This window comes from Scyliorhinus torazame, chromosome 8 (genome assembly GCF_047496885.1).
Source record: "Scyliorhinus torazame isolate Kashiwa2021f chromosome 8, sScyTor2.1, whole genome shotgun sequence".
NCBI lineage: Eukaryota > Metazoa > Chordata > Chondrichthyes > Carcharhiniformes > Scyliorhinidae > Scyliorhinus > Scyliorhinus torazame.
Genome location: NC_092714.1, coordinates 89962152 through 89977405, shown reverse-complemented (window position 1 = coordinate 89977405; position 15254 = coordinate 89962152). Strand labels below are relative to the sequence as shown.

Genomic DNA, 15254 nt, shown 5'->3' with positions numbered 1-15254 from the left:
ATCTCGCCCCTGATGTGTGTCAGCTAAAATGCTTCAACAAAATATTTATTTATTTCAGCAATGCTCAGTTCTGTACATACAAGCGACTGTTTCTTTTGGAAATGTAAAACAGGTGGTCATGATTTCTTTTCGAACCTATACCATATTGCATCGCAATCAAAGCTGTCCAGCACACCTGCTTTTTAAACTCTCACTGCTCTCACTGACAGCTGAAGACAGCCTTCGCTGCCTGAAAACACTCCGCCAAGGCAGTGGCAGGGACCAGTGAGGGGATATCCCACCTTGGAGCTGTCGAAATGGAGGTGGGACTTTCGCTTCAGGGTCACACCTGCCATCTTTAAAGGTCCACTTGAGTCTTCTGGACTTCGCAAAAATCCAGCCCAAATTGTTTGATTTATTTGGATGACAGTGAAAAGGAAGGTTAAGGGACAAAGTACTTGAATGTTATGCTTTAACCAGGAACAAATAATTCTTGAACTATGTCTGTTTAAGAAGGAGGATCAGATATATTTTTAAAAGCTGAAGAAGCTTCCTAATTTAGCTGCAAAATCACCAGAGCCCGGAATTTCATTGCAACTGAAATTTCCATAGAGTGCTCCACCGTTTCCTTTGGATGGTTAGCTGTAATGAGGGATGTTTATTGCATTGCTGGCAGAGGTTGGTGCGAAAACTGCAAGGTAAGTTGAATAACCCAGCTTTTTTCTCACATACTGTATTTGCCTTTCATTGTGTGCTGCCCAAAATGGGTGCGGGGTTGTGAAATTCCTACACATTTCTGGGGAAGAACACATGATTTCTTGTTGAAGCCAATTGAGACCTTTTTAATGAGCATTCAAAATGAGATTCAGTAGACTTTCACTATGGGAAATCAAATAATCAGGTTTAAATTGTCAAGCCGGCTGAGTTCTTGTTAATTCCATTAATAAGTACTTCATCAGGTGTTAGCTGTGGATAGCCCAGTGGTACTGATCTCACCTTTGATTCTAGAAGATTGTAGGGAAAAGCATCTCTCCAAAGAATTGAGGACATAATCCAGGATGACACTTCAGTGAAGTATTGATGGAGGACCACACTGTTGGAGAGTTTGTCTTCCAGGGGATACTAAGGCCTTCTCTTTTTGATTACTGTAAAACCTGGTTGCAACAGTTGAAGACAAATCAGAGAAATCTCCTGGTGGTCTGGCCAACATATATCCTACAATCAACACCACCAAAAAGAGAGTCATATGGAGTTTATCTCATTGCTGTTTGTGGACTCCTGTGTTTTTCTGCATTTCAACAATATTTCATCCACACTTTGGAACATTTTGAGGTGCATCATTGCAAATTATTGCTTTAGATACAATATTTATTTAGCGTGTTGTTCCTGCAATTGTTCTATAGTTTAGTGTAGTTGGGAGAAAATGAAATAGAAACTTGTTGCAGGAGCAGTGCATGTGGTTTCCTCAACACCAGCTGGCGGCTCTGCAAGATTAACTAGATTAAATTTGGCAGATTATTAATATTAATCTCACAATATTGGTGATTTTCTTTCTCGCCTGGTGCTCACAAGGGAGAACCAGCAGCTTTTTCCCCATGTGTCAAACAAAATTTAAAAGTGCAGAACACAAAAAAGTTTATACCTCAGAAAAACAACATATCACTGAAAAGTAAAGATCTGTGACTACGGCTTCAGCTCCAAGGCAATTACCTGAGTTACTTTTTATTGCGCTGGATATCAGGACTTTTAGTATTGTTCTGGGAGTATATCTTGCAACTCTGTTTGGTTTTCTGTGAAATATTATTTTTCATTCACTTCCACCTCAAGTTATCAGTGTATTTGCACTACTCGTTATTAGCTAACTCTTGGGAATGGCGATTTGAAACTGAATGGTGGAAGAGATGTGGGCGTAGCTGCCATTGGTATTAATGCAACAAAATTAACTATGCAAGAACCAAGAGCTCTTGGGCGAGATTCTCCGACCCCCCGCCGGGTCGGAGAATCGCCGGGGGCTGGCGTGAATCCCGCACCGCTGGTTGCCAAATTCTCCCGCACCGGAGATTCGGCGGGGGCAGGAATCGCGGCGTGCCGGTTGGCGCACCCCCCCCCTCCCCCTGTGATTCTCCGGCCCGGATGGGTCGAAGTCCCGCTGCTAGAATGCCTGTCCCGCCGGCGTGGATTAAACCACCTCTTACCGGCGGGACAAGTGGGCGAGGGCGGGCTCCGGCATCCTGGGGGGGGGCACGGGGCGATCTGGCCCCTGGGGATGCCCCCTCGGTGGCCTGGCCCGCGATCAGGGCCCACCAATCCGTGGGTGGGCCTGTGCCGGGGGGCACTCTTTTCCTTCCGCCTTCGCCACGGTCTCCACCATGGCGGAGGCGGAAGAGACTCCCTCCACAGCGCATGCATGGGGATGCCGTGAGCGGCCGCTAACGCTCACGCGCATGCGCCGCCCGGAAATTTCATTTCCGCGCCAGCTGGCGGGGCACCAAAGGCCTTTCCCGCCAGCTGGCGGGGCGGAAGTCAGTCCGGCGCGGGCCTAGCCCCTCAAGGTTAGGGCTGGGCCCCCCAAGATGCGGAGGATTCCGCACCTTTGGGCGGCGCGATGCCGGACTGATTAGCGCCGTTTTTGGCGCCGGTCGGTGGACATCGCGCCGATACTGGAGAATTTCGCCCCTTGTCAAACTAAAAGTCCAAGGAAAATTATTTCTCTTACGAGTAATGTTCTCTCCAATTTTACTTTGGTGTGTGCAGATTTGTTTTTTGTACTGTGTGCTTCCTTTAATCTGCCATGTGAATGGGCACATAGGCATCTTTAAGAGAATGTTGGTTATGCACAGTCTGTTTGTTGTGCTGCGCAGTACATTCTGGATTGATGCATATTAACGCACTTAGACATCTTAGAGGATTAGTAATTAATGGAGTAGTCTTTGACCCACAAGAAGTTGGCTACATTTAACAGAGTCTCAGGGCAAAACTGCAGAAGATTTCCATGGTGGTGTTTTTTACTCAACTAACCTCAATCGCTTCATCAATCATAATAATGTCAGGAGCAAACCAGTTCATAGAGGACTCTTCAGTGTTCAACTCCATTTGTCCCTCCACCAAAAATGGAACCGAATAGCAGGACTTTGGCAACATTTCAAGTTGTAGTTAACTTCCATGCCACACAGGTGCCATGGAATGACTATCTTCAAGAAGACAAAGCCCAACAACCTGCCTTCAACCATCAACAACAGACGAGCAATGAGCTCATCACCACCAGCAGGTTGGAAATTACCGCTGACCAGAAACACAATTGAATTTACAGGGCGGGATTCTCTAATAATGGGGCTTTGTCCCCACGCCAGCGTGAAAACTGGCGCCAACGACTCCGGCATCAATGGCCCCCGAAAGTGAGGAATTCTCACCTTCCTAGGGGGCTAGATTGGCGACAGAGTGGTCGCCGCAGCTCAAGCCGGCACGGAACAGCCCGCGTGAGTTCGCGCATGCGCAGAATGGCCGGCGTATTTTCACGCAGGCGCAGAACGGCTGGTATGATTCACCGCATGCGAGGGGGTTCCCTTCTCCGCGCCGCCTCCCGGGCAATATAGCGGAGCCCTACAGGGGCCCGGCGCGGAGTAAAGTAGGCCCCCATGGAACCAGCTCGCCTGCCGATCGGTAGGCCCCAATCGTGGGCCAGGCCACCATGGGGACCCCCCCCTGGAGTCGGATCGCCCGCCACCCCTCCAGGACAGCCCCAATACACTCACCTTCCAGGTCCCGCCGTGTGGGAGGTGAGCAATCCACGCTGGCGGGACTCGGCCAAACTGGTCAGTCACTCGGCCCATCGGGGCCCGGAGAATCGCCGGGGGAGCCGTTCACCGGCGTGGCGGCAATCCTGCCGGTGCCCGAAAAACGATGCCGAAGAATGGGGAAGCCGGCGTCGGGGCGGCTCCCGCCCGGAAATTCTCCGACCCGGTGCTGGGTCGCAGAATCCCGGCCACAATGTCACCACTGTGACAAGAGCAGGATGGAAACAAATTGCACTGCAAAATCTCTCTGTTTTGAATTTCATTATAAGTGAAGTGTGTTTGTGAAAATTTCCTTTGATATCTGTGTGAAGTTGTCTGTAAATTTAAGATTTTCTTGGCTTTGTATTTCTTGCAAAATCATAAACGTGTTTTAAATGTGCTAGCGGGCACTGATGTAATTCTCACCCCCAAATGCTCTGACATGTATCTTTTATCATCTTTTGAGAAATACCAGGCAATTATGGAATTTTAAATACTTTTTTAAAACCAGTTTCAAATTGTTCAAATTTATTTCTAATATGATAAGAATCAACAAACATTGTTGTTTGCTGCTGTACATATATTTTTCTAATTCCAATTTAAATTAAACCATGATTGAAAGCTACAAATAATTATTTCTGTGGAAGCTTTAATAAAAATTAGATTCGGCATATCACAAGGGACATTCACTACCCAAAAGATTAACTTCATTTAATATAGTGTTCTTCTCGTTATATCAAATTCATAGTATGATATTTGAAATGCATTTACTTGAATGCAATAACTTTAATAATGCAAGGATCCATTGCCGTTCAAGGAGAAAAAAATGCAGAGCATTCAGAATGAATACCGTTGAACATTGCCACGGCATTACAACTTCCAAATCAATGTATAATTATTCTCTGTGGTTATTTAGGGATTGATGCAATTTGGGAAATACCCTGTAGTTCCATATGCTTCTATAAATAAAATCTAAGGGAATGAAAGCCGAGGTATTGCTTTGTAGTAACTGTGCCCATCCTGAAAGAAGCAAAATATTTCCAGTTGTCAAAGCATAAACTCTTGAGATATTTTTATATCCCAGGCAGCTGGTTTTTCATCAGTTACCATTTCTGGAAGCGTTAGTTCAAACTGCATATTATAATGGGGGATGAAAACAAAGAGCTCACCATCAACAATATTTCTTTTACCATTGTGTCTTTTCATATGCTTATCATTTGCATTGCAGATTTCTCTTTGACTTAGCTCCATTGTAATAGTGTCTTTGTGAGTTCCCTTTCATGGTTTAAAACTCCAACCGAAGGAGTCAAGAGATAATACTCAATGTGAGGTGGCAACTCCCCTCTGAATGAAAACGTTATTGATTATAATGGGACTTTTCTATCACTATTTTGCCTGGACTATGGCATTATGAGTGCCCTCTTTAACAGGAATGGCAAGAGGAAACCTAAGGAATTGCAAAGAATAGGCAAATTATTCATCCAGCACTATTTCTCGGAAAATATTGTTAACTAATATAGAGAGCATGTTATCCCTTTCCTACAAATTCACAATGAATAGATTCATTAACTATGCTTTGGAATCATGTTAGCTTTTATTGATGGGGTCAATCTCACTTTGAATGTCAAGGTCAATTTTATAAAATCGCAGTGAGTGTAACGACTTTTTCCAAAATGTATTCCCAACAGATGAAGTTCTCCACTACCGTGATTTTCTAAAACTGGACCTGTGCTGTCCTATTAGTTTGATGCTGAATGCCACTAATTACTACTGCAAAAGACCATTGGAGATTGAATTTGTGATGAAGGGTTTGACAACAGAATATTCTGAAATGTGTGCATTAATGTAGGTCTTTAAAAAATATGCAGCATCATCCAAAGTAATTAAAGTGCAGCACCAACTGGACAAAGCTAAGTGTTTTTGAATGAAATTGCAATACACCTGCAGCACAATACTCATAAGATTATGGTATTTGTTGCACATTGGATGATGATAAAGTGTACTTTGCTGTTGAAGTGTTATTGCATTAGTGTATTGGTTCTGCCTGAGTAAGAAATGAAATCCTCCATCACTATAGAAATGTTAAAAATGTTCAATCTTCTTGATGGTTAATGTTAAAATCATGGCATCATCTGCTCATTAGAGCACTGTAGTATGGTAATTATACTGGGTGAGCAGACCTCACCCCTCTTTTAGTTTTACGTCGCCTATTAATTTAAATGTACAGAACATTTAAGCCTCAGTCTATTTGCACGGTGCAAAATAATTTTAAAGGGGCCAATTTATGCTTGGCTTGCACTGGGCCTTTTAGTTTGCAGTGAAGCAATGCAGTTCAAGAAAACAACTGTATTGTCATAAAAACCATGGGTGGGATTCTCCGAGAATCGCCGGGGGCTGGCGTGAATCCGGCCCCACCGGTTGCCGAATTCTCCGGCACCGGATATTCGGCGGGGCTGGGAATCGCGCCGTGCCGGTTGGCGGGCCCCCCGCCGGCGATTCTCCGGCCCGCAATGGGCCGAAGTCCCGCTGCTGGAATCCCTGTCCTGCCGGCGAGAATCAAACCACCTCTCTTACCGACGGGACAAGGCGGCGCGGGCGGGCTCCGGGGTCCAGGGGGGGCGCGCGGGGTGACCTGGCCCCGGGGGGTGCCCCAACAGTGGCCTGGCCCGCGATCGGGGCCCACCGATCGGCGGGCGGGCCTGTGCCGGGGGGGCACTCTTTTCCTTCCGCCTTCGCCATGGTCTTCACTATGGCGGAGGCGGAAGAGACCCCCTCCACTGCGCATGCGCGAGGATGCCGTGAGCGGCTGCTGACGCTCCCGTGCATGCGCCGCACGGCAAAGTCAGTTTCGCGCCAGCTGGCAGGGCACCAAAGGCCTTTCCCGCCAGCTGGCGGGGCGGAAATCAGTCCGGCGCGGGCCTAGCCCCTCAAGGTTAGGGCTCGGCCCCTCAAGATGCGGAGGATTCCGCACCTTTGGGGCGGCGCGATGCCCGACTGATTCGCGCCGCTTTTGACGCTAGTCGGCGGACATCGCGCCGATTGTGGAGAATCCCGCCCCATCGCTGTTTGACTAATGGTTTGATGACCTGCCATCAATCTGGTCTGCCTTTCACATGGGATGTTGGTGTCATTGGCAAGGCCAGCATCTGTTGCTTATCCTGAGTTAAGTTCAATCTTAAGTTAAGAGTCAACCACATTGTTGTCGATTTGACCAGGTAAGGATCGCCGATTTCCAGACGGTTTTTTACATCAATTGATGATAGCTTCATGGTCACCACAACTAGCTTTATAACCCAGATTTTATTAACTTAATTTAAATTCCCCCAGCTGCCAGGGAGGGATTTGAACCCATGTCCTCACACCATCAACCTGAGCCTCCTGATTACTAGTTCAGTAACGTTAACACTGAGCCACATCTCCTTGATGCCCTCTAAAATGCCTAGCAGACTACTTGGTTGTGGAAATAGTTCATGATGATTACTGCTGGCCAATACATGTAATATTGCCAGTGTCTCAAAAACTCAGGTTTCCTGAAGATATGGGGAATTAGGAACCACGGGCGTCATTCTCCGACCCCCCGCCGGGTCGGAGAATGGCCGTTGGCCGCCGTGAATCCCGCCCCCGCCCCCGCCGAAGTCTCCGCTCCCGGAGATTGGGCGGGGGCGGGAATCCAGCCGCGCCGGTTGGCGGGACCCCCCGCTGGATTCTCCGGCCCGGATGGGCCGAAGTCCCGCCCAGGAATTGCCTGTCCCGCCGACGTAAATCAAAGCTGGTATTTACCGGCGGGACCAGGCAGCGTGGGCGGGCTCCGGGGTCCTGGGGGGGGGCGCGGGGCGATCTGACCCCGGGGGGTGCCCCCACGGTGGCCTGGCCCGCGATCGGGGCCCACCGATCCGCGGGCGGGCCTGTGCCGTGGGGGCACTCTTTCCCTTCCGCCTCCGCTACGGCCTCCACCATGGCGGAGGCGGAAGAGACTCCCCCCACTGCGCATGCGCGGGAAACTTTCAGCGGCCGCTGACGCTCCCGCGCATGCGCGGGGAAACTGACAGCGGCCGCTGACGCTCCCGCGCATGCGCCGCATTTCCGCGCCAGCTGGCGGGGCAACAAACGCCATTTCCGCCAGCTGGCGGGGCGGAAATCCCTCCGGCGTCGGCCTAGCCCCTCAATGTTGGGGCTAGGCCGCCAAAGATGCGGAGACTTCCGCACCTTTTTGCCGGCGCGATGCCCGTCTGATTTGCGCCAGCTTTGGCGCCAGTCGGCGGGCATCCCGCCGTTGGGGGAGAATTTCGCCCCACATATTACTACTTACTGTTTCCATAGATATGGGGCTGGATTCTCCGATTTTGCGCCAATGACCGCAGGATCCGTCTGGTCTTATGACCAAAGAATCAACGCCGCTCCCGCACCGATGCTCCGCCTGGTGGGGGGCTAGCAGCCACGCCATGGAAAGTACCTGGCTTTACCTGCCGATATGGACGCAGAATTGCCAGGTCCGTGGCCGCGTATGGGCACGGTGGCAGCCTCTGGCGGATGCACTGTACATCGTGACGCCAGCCGCGTGCAGAACCTGTCTGCCAAAAACTGGCCCCTGTAACCGCCCTCGCCACCACGGACCACCACCACCAGTCCCCCCAGCCCCAAATGAAGCCCCCCCACTGCCAGCGAAACGCCCCCCCGCCCAACAAGGTACCCGAAAAGTGAGAGAGCAGGCACCCCACGCCGTCGGGGACTCGGGCCATCAGGAACGGAACATCTCGGCAGTGCCTCAGGTGATGTCCTGAGGCCATCTCGATGGTGTGGGGCATACTCCTCGAGTACGCCGTTTTTGAGGGGGCGGAGCATCGGAAAAACAGCAACGCCCCCGATTCCGGCATAAAATTGGATTCTCCGGCCTATCGCTGAATCGGAGAATCCCGCCCCTGGTGTTGGGTTCAGTTTTTGGAATATGTACAGGAGTTTGAACTTTATTTTCAAAATTTTGATTCCTTACCATTTTTCCTTCCCTCCTTTTCAAGTCATAGCAAAAGTGCATGTCCAAGTGAGCGGACTGGATACTCTATCCTTTAATTCCACAGCAACCCCCCCACCCCACTCCATCCCAAACACCACGGCATCCTCACAGTATGGAAGTGCCCTGCCTTTATTCAGCATTTCCCTCTCTTTTCCTCATTGTTAACACTGAGCTGTATCTTCTCACTCCATAATGTAACTCAATGGTATATCAGTGGACTTCAATACTGGGCCATCTAATCTTAGTCACAAAATTTATTTTCTAACCCTGACAATGTTGAGTCAGTGGGTAATTTATTATGGAGCGTGACACTGAGCCTGCTGGATGTAAATGAAGACGGGATCAGTCTGTGCAGTGATAGTCCACATGGTCAATTAAGACACTGCAACATTCCATACTCCGACCTGATGAAAGGACATTTGAATAAAGTGCAGGAGAATCAGCAGTTTTCAGAAACTCATGCTCCAGTAGCTGTTATCGATGGATAAGGAAGGAATTTGAAAGCATGTACTATTCTTGATGTTGGAATTAAATGATTGACCTGAAGAAAACAATTAAATGTTAACCTTAATTGTTATGGTGACAAAGGTGGCTTAAATGCAGAAACAGGACCAAACTTGAAACCCAGAGGTGGGTGGCTCATTCACTTTGCTTCTGAGTTAGTTCAAAGTTTAAAATCCATTTATACTATACGAATGTAGCATTGGTGAACAGGTTTACATTGCATTATCATAGATTGTACTTGCATTCAGTTAATCTCTGTATCAGTGGAAGTCCATGGCTTAGACTGAACCTTGAATTCTGGAGCTCAACCTGTGAATTTATTCATAGTGCATTACATATTTGGAGCTAATCCATGTTCCTCTAGGGGGCTCAGACAGATCTATACAGTAAAACATCTTCTAAAATATTACTCAAGGTAGGATCTGGATGGACAGTGCATTCTAATGCTGCTTTGACTTTAGAACTGGTGCAGACTGCTGGGATTAGGTTTTCTGCCTTCTGGCAAAGTGTATGAATTTAGTGTATTTTCAAACTGATCCCTAAAAATTGTAGATCTACATTCTCACCTGCCTACAATTTGATACCATGTTCATACCCTCACCCAGAAATTTCAGGTAAATCATAATTTTAACCTAACTTACTGGATATGCACTGCCAGAGTTGAATTGCTGCCTTTGCGTCCAACCCATTGCGCTCAATGAAGAGTAAAATTGGAAGGTATGGAACACCGATGTTGCTCCCAAAACATTTTGTTTCCAGGCAGGATTATTCAGTTCATGTTCATGAGGCTAAATGAGAGAGAGAGAGAGTGGGGCTTATTCTGCATGTCGTTTGGACACAGACACTGGTAGTGAAATTGCCTTCATCCCCAACTTTCAAATAGATCCGTATAGGTTGCGAAAACTCAGACTTTGCTTGAATTAATCTGCGACATGGTGGCACAGTGGTTAGCACTGCTGTCTCACAGAGTCAGGGACCCGGGTTCAATTCCGGTCTTGGGTGACTATCTCTATGGAGTTTGCACATTCTCCTCACGTCTGCGTAGGTTTCCTCTGGTTTCCTCCCACAGCCCAAAGCTGTGCAGGTTAGGTGGATTAGCCACACTAAATTGCAGGTTAGGCAAGGCTACGAGGATGGAGTGGGGGAATGGGCCTAGGTGGGGTGCTCTTTCAGAGGGTTGGTGAGGACCCGATGGGCTGTATGGCCTCCTACTGCCTTGTAGCAATACTGTTGTTCTGTAGTTCTGTATGAGTTATGACACTTTGGATGTACTCTAATTTCATAATCATTGCTAATTTGAATGTAATTGTTGTTCCCACACAAAATGGATAAACGTGAACATACTTGCTATAATTAATGTTCAGCATTCACATGTAATTTAGAAGATACAGGTTCTGACTTTCAATTAAATCTAGTAATGAAACAAACTTTTAAGCAGACTTCTCTTGATTGAGCTGAATTCCATTGTTTGTAATACATTGAATGTAGTAAGAGCTGCTTCTTATGTTTTTTTAAAAAGCTGTTTTACCATGTCTAATGTTTTATCATTTAAATTTTCACTCTTGGTTTAGCCATTCTTAGAATGAAAATTAATTAGAATTGGGACGCTGCCAGGAGTAATGGCATTATAGCTTTGTCCCCTTCTGGTCTTCAGTAAACTTCTACATTGAAAATCCTGGCAGATCTGCTTCCTGTTGAATTTTTGTTGCTAATTTGGTTTCTGCAGATATGCACAGAACTGCCAATCACAACATTTACAAAGAGGGAGATGAGCAGCACATGCCTGCAGAATCATTTAATAAAAACAAGTTGGCTTTATCTTTCCACCAAAGAAGGAAACATACAAATAGATTAATTAGGACCATGTAAAAACTTCAAGAAGTCTGCCCCACCATTTGATCATGGCTGATATTTCTCATCCCCCCATTCAGTTGTCTTTTCCCCATAACCCCATATACCCTTATTAATCAAGAAACTATCTATCTCTGTCTTAAAGTCACTCAATAACTTCATCTCCAAAGCCTTCTGTGGCAATGAGTTCCACAGGTTCACTACCCTCTGGCTGAAGAAATTCCTCTTCATCACAGTTTTCAAGGGTCATCCCTTCATTCTGATGCTGTGCCCTCGGGTTCTAGTCTCTCCTACTAATGGAAACATCTTCTCTATGTCCATTCTATCTCACCATCTCAATATTCTGTGGGTTTCAATGAGATCCCTCCTCATCCTTCTGAACTCCATCTAGTATAGACCCAGAGTCCTCAAATACTCCTCATGTGACAAGTCCGTAATTCTTGGGATCATTTTTGTGAATCTCCTCTAGATCCCTTCCAAAGCCAACACATCCTCTTTAGATACAGGGCACAAAACTGATCACAGCATTCCAAATAGAGGCTGACCTTATACAGGCCCAGCAGTACATCCCTGCTCTTGTAATCTAGCCCTCCAGAAATGATTGTATTTGCCTTCCGAACTGCCAACTGAACCTGCATGTTAACCAAAGGAGAATCCACAACCAAGACTCCCAAATCCCTTTGTTCTTCAGATTTCCAAAGCTTTTCCCCATTTAGAAAATATTCTATGCCTATATTATTCATACCAATGTGCATAACCTCACACTTTTCCATTCTTGCCTCTCTCTTACCTTTTATATATCAAACAAAATTCTTGCAAGTTTTTATATTACTAGCTAACTTATATTTCATCTTCTCCCCTCTTATTGTGTTTTTATTTGTCCTCTGCTTGCTTTCAAGGACTTCCCAATCCTCTGGTTTCCCACTATTCGCCACATTAGATGCTTTTTCTTTTACTTTTATGCTTTGATGCACGATCAATGACCAGTAAAGCAAGGTTGTAGTCCAACTGAAGGCTAGATGTTTCCCACAGCAGTTCAGGTACAGAATGAAGGCTGCTGGGGCGGCACGGGCTCTTATACCCCACCTAGCAGGGCGGAGCTACCATACAGCTTGACCAATAGGAAGCATACAATATTTACCAATTGTGTTCCAGCTTTACCAGTTACCATAATACCTCTACACAGACTACCACATTCACCCCCTGTTAAAAAAGAGTCCGGCGGGGGTGGTTGCCTGATACTACGACACGGTAACGTGGTAGAATTATAGTTATGGAGCTTTTTCCAACATCTCCGTACAACGTTTTGTAACTATTTACAATTCTATTGACTATTAACAATTTATGGTTCATAATTAGCTGGACACTTTAAAATGAGGCAATCAGTCGATCGGGAGCCCTGGTCGTCCTCTGTGATCGTCGATGCCTTGGTGGTAACTCCAGTGGAGGCTCGGGTGTCTGTGACTCCAAAGCGTGGCCTCGATCTCTGTGGCAGCTTTGACACCCCTAGACAGCGCTGGTGGGGAAAACGGTTGACCTGGGAAGGGAGCGCCTGCGGGGTGCGTCGGTGGGAGGGGGGGCCGAGATGGGGCCAGCGGGAGGACTGATCCTCCTGTAAGGTGCACTGGTGGGACTGGTGGCTGGGGTGTGCGTGGGGTTCCAGCGGGCGCCAGGTCTCAAAGGGAGACCGTATATTGTCGGCTGTCGGGGTACGCCACGTAGGCGTACTGGGGGTGAGCGTGGAGAAGATGGACCCTCTCGATCAATGGGTCCAACTTGTGCACCCGGACGTGTTTTCAGAGCAGGATGGGTCCGGGAGCTGCCAGCCAGGTTGGGAGCAAGGTCCCAGAGGAGGACTTTCTGGGGAAGACAAGGAGCCGTTTGTGAGATGTCTGGTTGGTTGTGGGACAAAGCAGTGACCGGATGGAGTGGAGAGCATCTGGGAGGACCTCCTGCCAGCAGGAGACTGGGAGATTTCTGGACCATAGGGCCAGTAGGACAGTCTTCCAGACCGTTGTGTTCTCCCTCGCTACCTGTCCATTACCCCGGGGGTTGGAACTGGTCGTCCTGCTCGCGGCGATGCCCTTGCTGAGCAGGAATTGACGCAGTTCATCGCTCATAAAGGAGGACCCCCAATCACTATGTATGTAAGCGGGGAACCCGAACAGTGCAAAGATGCTATGGAAGGCCTTGATGACGGTGGTTGCGGTCATGCCGGGGCAGGGGATGGTGAATGGGAACCGGGAGTACTCGTCAATCACATTCAGGAAGTACGTGTTGCGGTCGGAGGAGGGGAGGGGGCCTTTGAAGTCCATGCTGAGGTGTTCAAAGGGACGGGAAGCCTTTATCAGGTGCGCTTTCTCTGGCCGGTAGAAATGCGGTTTGCACTCCGCGCAGATTTGGCAGTCCCTGGTGGCTGTCCTGACCTCCTCGATGGAGTAGGGCAGGTTGCGGGTCTTGATAAAGTGGAAAAAGCGGGTGACCCCCGGGTGGCAGAGGTCCTCGTGGAGGGCTCGGAGGCGGTCCACTTGTGCGGTGGCACATGTGCCGCGGGACAGGGCATCAGGAGGCTCATTTAGCTTCCCGGAATGATACAAGATCTCGTAGTTGTAGGTGGAGAGTTTGATCCTCCGCTGCAAGATCTTATCGTTTTTTTATCTTGCCCCGCTGTGCATTATCGAACATGAAAGCAACCGACCGTTGGTCAGTGAGGAGAGTGAATCTCCTACCAGCCAGGTAATGCCTCCAATGTCGCACAGCTTCTACTATGGCCTGGGCCTCCTTTTCGACTGAGGAGTCGCGGATTTCGGAAGCATGGAGGGTATGTGAGAAGAAGGCTATGTGTCTGCCCGCTTGGTTGAGGGTGGCCGCCAGAGCAACGTCAGATGCGTCACTCTCGACCTGGAAGGGGAGGGTCTCATCAATGGCGTGCATCGGGTCAGCTGCGGAGGGGTTCCACACTGCCCAGGGGGCTGCCGCGCAGTCGGGAACGTAAGCGCGGGCGTTTCTGGAGGCCACGTCCAGGGAGCTGGCAAGGGCCCGTGCCTCCTTGAGGCTTAGGATGTCTTTTTCCAGCAATCGCTGGCGGATCTGGGAGGACAGCTTACCTACCACAAAAGCGTCCCGGATCAAGAGTTCTGTGTGGGCGCTCGACGAAACTTGCAGGCAGCTGCAGTTTCTCCCCAACACCAGAAGTACATGGTATCCAGCGATTTCCCCAGGGATTTGTTGCCTCGTTGCTAGCAGATGTCGGGCATAGACCTGGTTTACTGGGCGGATATAATGTCCTTTTAGCAGCTCTATTGCCGCATCGAAGTCTTCCGCGTCCTCGATGAGGGTGTAAATTTCCGGGCTCACCCTCGAGTGCAGGACTTGCATTTTCTGTTCTCCCGTGAGTGGGTTTTCGGCCGTTCCGAGATATCCTTTAAAACACGGCAGCCAATGCTTGAAGATTGCCGCAGAGTTCGCAGCGTGGAGGCTGAGTTGCAGACACTCCGGCTTGATTCGGAGCTCCATCCTTATAAATCTAGCTTATTAAATTGATGCACGATCAATAACCACTAAAGCGAGGTTGTAGTCCAACTGAAGGCTTTAATAAGCTAGATGTTTCCCCCAGCAGCTCAGGTACAGAATGAAGGCTGCTGGGGTGGCAGCGGCTCTTATACCCCGCCTAGCATGGCGGAGCTACCATACAGTTTACAGCTTGACCAATAGAACATAGAACTTTACAACACAGTACAGGCCTTTCGGCCCTCGATGTTGCGCCGACGTGTGAAACCACTCAAAAGCCCATCGACACTATTCCCTTATCGTCTATAAGTTTATCCAATGACCAGTTGAATGCCCTTAGTGATGGCGAGTCCACTACTGTTGCAGGCTGGGCATTCCACGCCCTTACTACTCTCTGAGTAAAGAACCTACCTCTGACATCTGTTCTATATCTATCTCCCCTCAATTTAAAGCTATGTCCCCTCATGCTAGACATCACCATCCGAGGAAAAAGGCTCTCATTGTCCACCCTGTCAAATCCTCTGATCATCTTGTATGCCTCAATTAAGTTACCTCTTAACCTTCTTCTCTCTAACGAAAACAGCCTCAAGTCCCTCAGCCATTCCTCATAAGATCTTCCCTCCATA

The 15254-nt window shown here is 48.4% G+C and overlaps 1 protein-coding gene and 1 long non-coding RNA gene across 6 annotated transcripts in view; one reads left to right on the top strand and one right to left on the bottom strand.

The window, feature by feature from the left end:
* Nucleotides 1-1124, bottom strand: part of LOC140427996 (uncharacterized) — a 43145-nt gene extending 42021 nt beyond the window's left edge. The window contains exon 1 of the long non-coding RNA XR_011948679.1: nucleotides 976-1124. This is a non-coding gene — a long non-coding RNA (uncharacterized lncRNA). The remainder of the gene's footprint in view (nucleotides 1-975) is intronic.
* Nucleotides 1-15254, top strand: part of LOC140427995 (limbic system-associated membrane protein-like) — a 1212363-nt gene that overhangs the window by 308257 nt on the left and 888852 nt on the right. Inside the window, exon 1 of one of the 5 annotated variants that reach the window (XM_072513934.1) lies at nucleotides 390-677. The exons of the other annotated variants lie outside the window; for them this stretch is intronic. Within the exon in view, the coding sequence (XP_072370035.1) occupies nucleotides 634-677 (44 nt within the window). The 5' untranslated portion in view covers nucleotides 390-633. Of the gene's footprint in view, nucleotides 1-389; nucleotides 678-15254 lie in introns of those variants that run through there. 5 annotated transcript variants of the gene reach the window in all.